Consider the following 11,416-nt stretch of genomic DNA (forward strand, 5'->3'; position numbering starts at 1 on the left):
GTTTGTTTTACTAATTACATCATTGAAACTGAGTTTGTGGATGAAGCGGGGGGACAACTGATCAGAGTGAATTGTTTGCTTCCTCTCCAATTAGTATTTCCTACGAGGGTAATAACTCAACAAGCTTGTGGCAATGAGTCTTACAGTTAAGCTTAAGAACAAACTTTTTCTGGAAGCAGTCTTGACGTCCGTCTTCCAGTTGCATTATTGCTAAGGTGAAGCATAAAATAAGGGAAAAAAGTTACACTACTTCGAATGAGAGGAAAGTCTGATATTAAAAGGTATCTGGTCACTTCATTAAAAAATAAAGGAAAATATTTTGAAATACTAAGAACAAGCACTATTTGGCTCCTGCCATGTGTGATAACAGCTCCTAGAGCCTACTTTAAATGGATAACAGTATCTGAACCTTACAGTTTTTCTACAGTGACGCACCTGCTATTAGGTTTAAATCCTTTACATTTTTAAATGGCAACCAACTGGCTTTGATATTTCATGACCAAACATGAACTCAAGCAATCAAGTCCTGAAAATTCTCAATCATGTTTAAGAACAGAGTCCTTGTGAGGATTTTCTCCTCATGCATAAAGAAAAGTTTTAGAAGTTCTTGTGTGTGTACACATCAAAGGCTACTTTAATAAAATGCAATTCAGCATAACAGTGCAAGACTGCACAGTTATGGTTTGAAAAGTTCCTTTTGCACAGTGCAACACGTAACTACACGCACAAAATTAGAGTTTCAGAAACAAGTAATTGTTGAACTCCCTCACTTGTCATATAAAATCATGGCATCATTCTGCGCTTCTTGCCCATCATACTGGCCTTTTTTGGCAGCAAGTTGAGACTGGAAGTTATCTGCTGCCAACCAGAACTGCAATACGTTAACTGCATCTTCCTTCTCCATGTACTGGAAAGGAAATTAAAAAAAAAAAAAAAAAAAAAAGAGGGGAAATTAAAGAAGCTTTAGCAAGAAACTTTAAATAAGCATAAACAAACCTGCTCCTTCCCATTTAAAACAAGAAACATAGTCCATATGTAATGACGCAAAATTGTCACCAGGACATATAAATATTCTGAATTTTCAGATACAGGGTTGCAGACAGATTTAATTTGTTTAAAAAAGAAAAAAGAACTTGTGACATTTCTTTTCTGTACTGATTTTCACATTTAGTTTCCAAACAACTATTTATTTGTACCGTACTAAAGACAGAGGAAACGCAATTTCCATGCTATGCCTTAGCTTACATTGAACTCAGCGTACCATCTCAACTTCCCAGCTTGCTGTTTCCAACAACACTGGCTTGTCAGACTATCAGAACAAGTATTTTACTACTAACAGATGATTCCCTAAAGGTATAGGACTCCTCAACTGTAAAAATCATACATTTAACTGACCACATCCCATCTGGTATCCTCTCTACATAAAAATAGTGAATTATTTGTTATCTGTAAGAACGCTTAAGGCTTTTCAAAGTCACTACTTCATTTGGCAAGATTAAGGTGACTATGTCAAAGCTTCTACAAAGCAAAGACACTTAGAAGCACTCCCAAACTGGGGGAGTGTGCACGAATACTCACCCTACACTACAGTGTACAGGTTTGAACATTTGAAATAGTTCTACACATGGGCAGGAAATGGTTTAATGCATTTTCTTCCAGAAAAAGATACACCTCGTATTTTTTATTTGAGGTGTCTTTGTTAGAGCCATCGGGGATAAATAGTTTTTTCCATTTGATAGAAAGGAATAAAAAAAAAAAAAAAGGAAACACAAAATCTAACACTCACCTCAGAGAAATAGAACAGGGCTGATTCACAGAAAAGTATGTCAGCCAGATAAACAGTCCCGCTAGTCAGCACCTCAATCTGGTATTTACAGAAATGATGACTTCGCAGAAATTCACTAAAGTGCCTGCATGCAGACAGAATAACAAATTAGTTACGAAAGGTCAACAGCATTCAAGGCACCTTATGAATCAATTAGCTCTTACCCCAGAAGTCTTACACCTTTAGGTGGATAAAAGCAAAACAAGCAAGAAACATTGCAGGTTTACAAATGACACAAGATGTAAAGACTAATAACAGCATGCACGTACAACTTCAGGGAGTGAATACAAGAATGGATTTGGAGGAAGAGATCTGAGCAGTTTCAGATACAGGAGACTGCACAGAAAAGTGATTATATGGTTATACCTCCATACGCATTTTCAACAGAACCACCCTTCGCAAAAGGACAACAGACACGAGAAGCCAAATGATTCAAGCAACTTACTCTTGTTCCATTGCATTAAACACTATTGACTGTGCTGTAACAAAACAGTTCGGATCCACTTGTCCGTCTTCCCCGCAAATCTTTGCTGCAAAGAAAGACCAGGTTAATTTTAACCTGCATTTGGCTGACCGAGCTGAAAGACACGAGTGATGACTAGTTAATGAAAAATCGCAGTTCAAATCCACTAGAATCAGCTGGTTCTGACTGTGCAAAAAGAGCTTTTTAAAGTACTGCAGATAGCCAAATGACAATATTACAGCTAAAATATGCGACAGACTCAATTCTGGATTCCCCCATAACCACCAGGAATTCTTTCACTAATTTAAGCAAAGTCTCTGAACGTCTGGGGATATTGCACAGCACTACTGAAAGGTCAGATCCACTGATACTTCTAATGTGATCTACCACCTTTTTTCAACTGACTTTAAAATTCATCAAAATAAGAAGAAATACCAGTGTGTATGGTATTAAAGATACGTTTTTATGAGGAAGGAGGAAGCTCTAAAATGAGTAGGCAGTATACATTCTTACCAACTATGTCATTTCTCATCGCTTCTGTAATAGGTATTGGTTTAGCAGCATCTGGAGAAATATATTTGGTAAAAGTACTAACTGCATCCCGTTCTATACCTACAATGAAGAAATACAGAATCAAACTTTGAATTCCTTGGCATAGGTCTAAAATGAGGAGCAAAGAACAAGCATTTGCTCTTCAGAAAAGCAAGTATCTAGTTGTCAGCAACAAGTTCCCTTCCCATGAAGCTTTCAGTTCACTACCTGATACTTTGCTATGATGAGCCACGGTGACTGTGCTGTCTCTAGCCAGGTCAGAATAAGCCCAGCATGGACTGACTAGCGAGATGGAATAAAACAACGTGGCTCTGAATCCCCGAACACCAGACAAGACAGCAGCCTCTTCCTCAGCTGCACACCTGAGTTCCAGAAGGAACACCTTTATGGCAAGAACTGCAGTGAAGTTCCCAATTTCCAGCTCTCATTATAGAGAATATAAAACACTTGCATTATAAAGGAATTAAAAGAAATAAAAAAAAAATCTTAAAAAGGGGATGCCTCGGAACAAGATGTATGCTTTACATGTCATCAAGGGAGAGTTGGGACACTGCTCTGGAAGAAAGAAAAAAGTTACACTCCAGACTCTTCAGATTTCTCAAAAAGGACCTTGTCCTTTCAAATTCTTTTTAGAGATCAGAAAGCAGAGGGGCTTTTCATGACTAAGGTATCACTGCACCTTTAATATACTTTGGGGCTGAGGTTATGTATTGTGGAGGTACATTCTCTTAATATGTACCTCCACAGTAAGAGGTACCTTTGTGGAGTAACTATATGAGAAAGACAAACAGCAAGAGAAAGGGATGCAACATAAGGAAACAGTTGGGCAAACAGAAGGAACCAATATGAAGAAAGGAGTGTTTCCTTTTTGTCTGTAGCCTTGCACAAATGAGGGAGGACTGAGTAGATGCAAAGTAGAGAAACAGGTTATTGCACATGTAGCTTACTACCAAAAGTAAATATTTGGATTTCATCCTTACTTCCAGTCACCTCTGAAGAGGTGGATTCCTAATAAGAACAAATCAATTACAAGGGGAGGAACTCTATCAAATAAATCCAAGAACAAAACCAGTACATTCCACACACAAATCTCTACAAGTCTCTTGCAACCATTACTTATGTCATTTTATGTGATTGAGGATATTTACCTTCCGTGGAAATTTAGTTAGCAATTCTGAGCCCCATCATCCATAGTTTCTGCAATTCTTTTAAGCTGGGGGTGGGATGGGTGAGGGAAGAACGGGACATTGCAATGTTCATCTTCATTTCTTAATATTACACATGTAGGAACAGAAGTAACCTAAGCTTATTAGAGTACATAATGATTTTCAAATCTCTTCAGCAGCATATTTATTTTTAAACAACTAGGCAGTCAAACAATACATAGCTCAAATTGACCATGAGCTTATACAGCAAGTTAACATCACTGATATACAAAATTATTTTCCTCCTTGCAACATCAGATCAGGCTTACCAAGAACAGGTGAGAACCAAGGCAGCTCACCGTGCAAAGAGAGCAGCAGCGAGCATGCTTCCCATCTCCCCACCTTTTTAAAGAAAGGGAACACATGGCACTTACTTTTCATTAGTTTTCCTGACAAGTCTTTTAGTGCAGAGGAGGGGCTGTTTCTATTTGATACCGTAAGCTTGGAAGATTCTTGCTGATCAGCTGGAACAGAATAAGTCCCTGTCTCAGATTTTCTTAGACAAAGAACACTGGTATTATCACTCTCCTGACCCGAGAGCACGTGGTTCTGGCTGTTGCTAGTTCTGTCGTTCTTGTCCGAAGTCACTGGCTTGGTCCTGAGCAGACAAACTGCGCTAGAATCCTCCAGTCTCTCCTCAAGCAATCCTGTTGGAGATGATGACGCAGTTTCCTGCTGTTTTGAGGGCGACACTGGCTCTGCCAACGAACTCTGCTTAACTGTGTTCAGGCTATGTGCTCTTATACGGGACCATGTTGTGGAGTGGAAGCTTTCAGCCTCTAACCAAAACTTAACCAAGTGTTCCATTCTGCGTAGTTCCATAAACTGGATAAAATAGGGGAGGGCTACATTGTCCTGCAGAACTTGTTCAAGGGTCTTTGAAAGGCTTGATTTGGTCTCTTGAGCCTGATAATTCAGACACGATCTGCCTAAAGAAAAATATCACGGGAGTAACTCCATATTGTACTGCAGACATGGGTATTCGATAGAAAAACATCCTGCAATGCAACTGGTGAAGAGAGGATTCCAACACAATAGCAGTACACAACATAAAGGAACCTCTTAACAGACAAATGTACTGTCCCCATTCAAAACCCTTCTAGGGTAACACAGATGCTATTGTAACAGCAGTCAAATTTTTTAATTACCTCATCTACTTGCCTCCAAACCAAAGGATGGTGAGCATACCAGTAGCGTACATAGAATAAAGAGGTATGTCGACGTTATTATAGAACTGACGCAGCCTTACCTAAGTCTCCAAAATGAGCAGCTTCCATGTGACTTGGCTGCTTCTTAAGGGCAGCTGTCCGACTGCTAGAAAAAGAGTCCATGTTGGCAGAGATGGCATTAATTGCCACATGGCTTGGTCCTGCAGCCTCCAGCAAGGCATGATTTCTAGTGCTTCTTTGAGGGGAATGTACTGGTATTGGAGCTGGAATCAAGACAGGAATAATTAAAAGATAAGGATCCCAAGACCTCTTCTAAGCAGTACCCAAAACTAAGCACCCCAACATATGCCAGAGAGTTTGCAAGAGTGAAACTTAATAAAAACCACATTGCACTGTGTGTCATCTTTGATCAAGGGCCTGATAAGAGAGTAAAGGCCACAGAAATAAACTTTTATTATAACAAGAACAAACTCACTTCCAATAGACCAGTGGTACCCACCCACCTACATTTTCCTTATGCAGTACCTAATCAAAAGATGACAAGTCTAAGTTTACACGTGAAATATTATTCCTGAGTCTTCCTGCTTCCTTGATAACTGCTATAGTAGCTGAATACTTTGTCAACAATTCCATTTAGCTGCAATGTTCTTGCCAATCCACTTCCATACCTTTTTTAAGGCTAAAATGTGTTACAAAATCCTGAACTACAAAGCTTCTATGAGTTTTAACAAGAATATTTTTCAAAAATATTTTCTTTCCCTCTATTTGAAAAAAAAAAAAAAAAAAAAAAAAGGCAGTAAGGAAATATCTATGATGAAACCCAGGTTAACCTCAACCTACTCTAGCTGTTTTAATCAGAGCTGGCTATTTGAGCCCAAAATGAACAAAGAACAACTTCCTCACACAAAAGTCTGCCAGTGAAAAAGCATCAACTAATTGTTAACTGATGACAAAGCTGAAAAAACAAAACACGCTCATAGCAGTTTCAAAAGCTCTCCGGAAGTTGCATTTGATTAGGATGTCACGCAAGGACATCTTACACCTCTGACTCTCAAAGCGAGTCAGATGACACTATCGCAGCACACTACTTCCTAACAACACATTTCATCAAGGTGTCAAGCAACTTGGTTTGATGACTCTCATGCTGCATAACTTTATTTTTGTTCACAATTTTATGACACACGATGACAGAAGTTGACAATTTCACACTTGCGCGTCATGGTAACAGATACCTTAGGAGCAATGGTATAGGAGACTTAAAAGTGTTTGAGCTATTGCAAAGTGTTTCTCTGGTTGCAGCGTTTGGTACCAAGACACTGCTTGTCACCTCTTACAAAGCCTTTGTATTTAATACAGGCAATAATGGAGAAAACACATTTTTTTTCCATGCCAGTGAGATGGCAGCCAGTTGCTTGGCTGACAACAGCAACTGGGGAAAACTTGCTGGAGGCTACTCGTGTAGAACCAGAGCCACAGTCCTCATAACGGTTCAGGCTTTTGTGAATTAGATTCAAATTTAATTTTATATCATGAACATTTGAAGAAAAATTGTTCTACTTAATCTAAGGATCAAACACCTGCTCCAGAGCCTCCAGATAGCACCACATCGCTAACCGAACACCATACAGATCGTGGAGTAGCCGCTTGCCAAACTGGAAAGATGCTCTCTGTTTGCAGCAGCTCACGATGTGTAGCGCAATAAATTTTCACATTTATTTTTATTTACAGGTAAGGTAACCTCTTTCAGTTTGTCATCAGAGATTGTAGTCCCACTGAAATCACAGGGTATGCTACTGAACGGACACAGCCTACTGTTGCCTGTATTTTATTTGGAAGACAGACCACCAACATGAAAAAAGCCTTTAATTTTCTCTTGATATCCAGATAACACATTAACAAGTACAGAAACAGGATTTTGTCTGAGGATATAAAAGTAACAGATCAGGCTCACACAAATTACCTCATCTCCTTTTAGTATTGCAATAAAAAATGACAGGATAAATAATCTTGTTTTCCCACAGTTTTATAAACTTCCTTCCCATCACGATTTTTTTTCCTCTCCTACCAGATTTAGCAGCAAGATTTCTGTATCACATGGAGCAGCATCAGAATAGCTATTCTGACCAAGATTGAGATCTTCAGTCTCACAAGCCACATCAGTCAAAGTTAAATCAGACACTGGCAGTCTCTTTTGCAAATTAGACACAGTTAAGCTGCGTTTTCAAAACTGCAAAGTATGCTACGTGTAAGCAAGAAACTTCAGAAGCAATTTATTGCAGATAAGGAATAACCACTATTTGTAAGGTGACTGAATTGCATGATCACTTTGAATTAAAGCTCATGTCTGACATAATTTAATAACCTTCTGTACTTACAGATTCAGCAAGATGACTAGGAAAGATTAGTTACTATAAATAGTCAGAAACAGAATTAAGTTTTGGATGCATAGGTCACATCTGTGCTCAGTCATAAGGAAATTATTCCACTGGTTAAAATAAAAAAGGCAAATTATATTAGATATCTGAATTTATAGGCAAAATAAATATTGATCTTACTTTTAATTACTTTCACATCTGTGGTCTTTTCTTGTTCTTTGCCTTTCACTGTAAAATACAAGGGAAAATGTTAATGCTATTTTGGGTGACTAATGGCATTTACCAGAGAATGGACATAGAAGTCCCAACTTCAGCAAGTATCAAAGGCAGATGTAAACTACCATTTTGTTAAGACTGATCTCTTGTATTTAAATCTGCACATCTAGTGACTGACAGAGGCTTTCGAAGCTTTTTGTGTTCGTTTATTTTCAAAAGCAAACCCTTAGCATCCATGAATTAAGTTTAATGAAATACAGTATGTTAAAATTAGCATTGAGAAAGGTGCTCACTGTCTATATGATTAAAGCAAGGCCACGTTCAAGGTTACTTTAATAAATAGCATGAACTGGAAAGAATGGGATAGATATGTGCCAGGGCACTGGCAGATGCTCTCTATGAACTAGAAATCATGCACCTAAACCCAGCATCTCCCTCGTATTACAGGACAAGCAGTACAACACCCACAGCCAGGGAGACATACGTGGAACCAGCCCCATGAAGCCAGAGCCAGCCCACGACTCCTCGGTCATGACGGATACCAGAGAAGTGTTCCAGGGACACGCTGCAAATAGTTAATCTTCTCACAAATAACACCGCTTAACTACCATCCAGCCTATGGCAAGCAACTGACGGGAAGGTAATAGTTAAAAAAAGTTGTGATGGAAAAGTAATCTTTTAGTAATTTTTTTTAAAGGAAGCTCCTAAAGGAAGCGAATGAGGAGATCTGTTTAAAACAAAAATAAAGAAACCGAAGGAGTACATAAACAGGATGGCATGAGAAACAAATTAAGTGGCGATATTGAAGAACATGATCTACCAGCGAAACCTTCTCCGGCTGCTGGGATTATTACTACAAATAGGTCATCTCTGAACACTGATTGTGGAGCCCTTCCAAACGCAGCCACAAATCATAACCCAGCACAATCAAACATTCACATGACAAAACACGAGCAGATCAAAACCAAAACCCAAACCCTTCCTATTCTAAGTATTTTAAATATTTTAAAGGGAAACTTCCATCTCTGGTTACATAATTGTCCTGCACGGTGGCGGCTGCAGCGCAGCCGTGCTGCCAGCCTTCGCTGCGAGAAGTAAAAACGTTGCAGGTCTGTGAATTGGCAACTCAGCGTTTAAGACTCAAGCTAGCAGCTAGCACATTCTCTCTCTGACAGAGGGGTTTAAGCGTCCGTTAAAAGAGCTGGATTCTTTTAAAACCAAACTCTTGCAGCCAGATGCAGCTGTGAACAGTGAGAACAACCAGCTTTACATAACTGGGGGCGTGCTGATATGCAGGAGGGGAAAAAAAATATCACTAAAAAAATCCGCACATCTGAAGTAACACGGAGGTACAACGCGGACGAAGCAACCTCTACACAGTATTAGAAACCGTTATCTTTCTGAAGTTATTCCAACAGTTGATTCATCAAACCTATTCCTAACTATTGGCAATGATTCCTGAGTTTGAACAGTAGAGTCCTCAATAATCCTATTTCCAGTTTAAATACATCTGTTCCTTGTTACCAACTACTCCGTTCCTCTCTAATTACCTACTTATTACAGGTAATATACAAATATGGGTTCATGTTCCCAACCTCTTCTTTTGTCCCCATCAGCTTCAAGCAGAACAAAGTGAAGAAGTAACAGCAGAGGACAAAAGAAAACTCCAATATGTGACAAGACCAAATTTTAGAGAGTGAAGTTTCACTACAGGAATTTACTTTCACTTTCCTCAAAACACGGATGTCACTTGGTGTCTGTGTGAAGCCAGAGAGATAACTGCGGTACAGGATGACCAAGGACTAGAAGCGTGTGAAGATTTCCAGTAGCAAACCACACATCAAGCCCACACAAGCCAACCATGTGAGATTTGAGAATTTTAAGTCACATCTTGAAATACAAAAGAATGGACAAACCTAAGCTGTACATGTACTGTTCACACGTGTACGTATGCAAAAAGCAGTAACACGACTTCAGAGGTCAGCCAGCTGGTAGGACGGTGTACGTTATCTCCAAGATACGCCCAGGGAAGGAGCATGCAGCCTGGCTGTTTTCCCCAATAACAATCTCATAATCTGCCCTTGAGCCCCCCAGCTGCTGTAGTTTAATTTCTCAACCTATTATCCACCCTCAGTTTTCTAGACCTTTATTTTAAGGCACATACTAAAAAACTATTCTACTATTATTTCTGAGCTTTCTCTACACGTTTTCACTTTAAAAAAAATGTTTTTATTTCTACCCAACAACAATACTTCAACCCAAAGACACTGATGCTTTTATACGGTTTTGGACTGCCCGTGTCTAGTCTACAGAGTTTTACCACAAGGCTCAATTTGTTGCTTTTCTCCCAGCTGCAGTTTAAGATCATCTCTTAAAAGCCAGTATCTAAAATGGAGAAATACAAACCAACATTATTTTATGTACAACCCAGATGAAAGCTTACTTCTCTCCTCAACAGCACCTCTCTTGGGCATTTGGTTCTGACTGTGCTTCTCTGACCAAAGATCCTTTAATCAAAGTAACACAGACAGTCAATTAGCTGTTTCATTACTTTCTCCCTGAGAAAGGTTTTGCCAAAGCTTACATTCTTCCTATGATTACGATCAGGATGAAACAACAGCTCCAAAATTCTCTTCATCAACGGAAGCAGCAGCAGCTATTTTGGAGCAGTTTATAAGCAGTACGAAAGTTTTATTCTGCAGCTCAGCATTAGTATGTAAACACCCCAAAAAGGATTACGGCACTTGCAAAACCTGCAGTGGGCTTCAAGGATCTTCAGAACTATTAATATGAGCAGAATTTTAAACTCATTTCTTCCAGGATTACTGCATTAACCTCTGACCTCCACAAAGAATGAGATTTTTGATGCTGCTACTTTGGCTGAGCAAGCTACAGGACATGTCAGTCAGGAGCAAAAACATCATCTCAGATAATACGTTCTTTCTTCCTAACTTACAGTCTTGCTTCCCAAGATGAATGTTTTGGGCTTCAGTAACTGACAAATGCTTTAGGAGAGCATTGTATCGGCCACTGCTGGAGAAGCAATGGTCGTACTGCTTGAACTACAGCATTACAAGAAAACAGAACTACTTTCCCAAGAGGCCCTCCCTAAAAGGTGCCACTTTCAACAAAAACCACTCAAACCGCACACTGTGCAGATTGAAAGCGCACTACACCACATTTCATCACGAGCTGTAGCGCAAGTGCCTTCAAAACATTTCACTCTCAAAGAACATCTAAACTATATCCATTTGTGCAATGGGAATATTATAAATATTTCAGGAGTCCTAAATTTCCAACCTTAGCTTGTGCTCCATAACATCGACAAACATATTACACAATAAATCGCCAATGACTCCTTTGGCTCTTAGGAAGAACCCAGTGCGATGAGGGCTTTCAGCGAGGGTTTTTAGCTACTGCAGTAGCGTACTTTGCCTGCTAGATTTTTACAAAACCACGCACATCAGCGTTGTGAAAAAAATGCACAGTAAACAGCCGAAGAGGCTCAAACACTGCACGAGGTGCGAGGCGTTCCACGCCAGTCCAGCGACTGCCCAACCCGCCCGGTTCAGAAGCGCCGAGCTCCGGTCCCCCGGCCGAAGGGCGGAACG

At 39.6% G+C, this 11,416-nt stretch overlaps 1 protein-coding gene across 8 annotated transcripts in view; it reads right to left on the minus strand.

Annotated features, from left to right (window-relative positions):
• AKAP10 (A-kinase anchoring protein 10) overlaps positions 1-11,410 on the minus strand; it is a 19,971-nt gene extending 8,561 nt beyond the window's left edge. For all 8 annotated transcript variants that reach the window (XR_004841345.1, XR_004841344.1, XR_004841342.1 and 5 more), the window contains exons 1-7: positions 7,770-11,410; positions 5,295-5,477; positions 4,420-4,974; positions 2,802-2,900; positions 2,271-2,355; positions 1,787-1,910; positions 771-907 (exon numbers count right to left, since the gene is read on the minus strand). Coding sequence is in view for 2 of the 8 variants with exons in the window: in XM_009633948.2 (XP_009632243.1) it covers positions 771-907; positions 1,787-1,910; positions 2,271-2,355; positions 2,802-2,900; positions 4,420-4,974; positions 5,295-5,376 (1,082 nt within the window). In the remaining 6 variants the exon portion in view is untranslated. The remainder of the gene's footprint in view (positions 1-770; positions 908-1,786; positions 1,911-2,270; positions 2,356-2,801; positions 2,901-4,419; positions 4,975-5,294; positions 5,478-7,769) is intronic.
• Between the last annotated feature and the right edge of the window lie 6 nt (positions 11,411-11,416).

Source organism: Egretta garzetta, unplaced genomic scaffold (assembly GCF_000687185.1).
Source record: "Egretta garzetta isolate BGI_Z169 unplaced genomic scaffold, ASM68718v1 scaffold112, whole genome shotgun sequence".
NCBI lineage: Eukaryota > Metazoa > Chordata > Aves > Pelecaniformes > Ardeidae > Egretta > Egretta garzetta.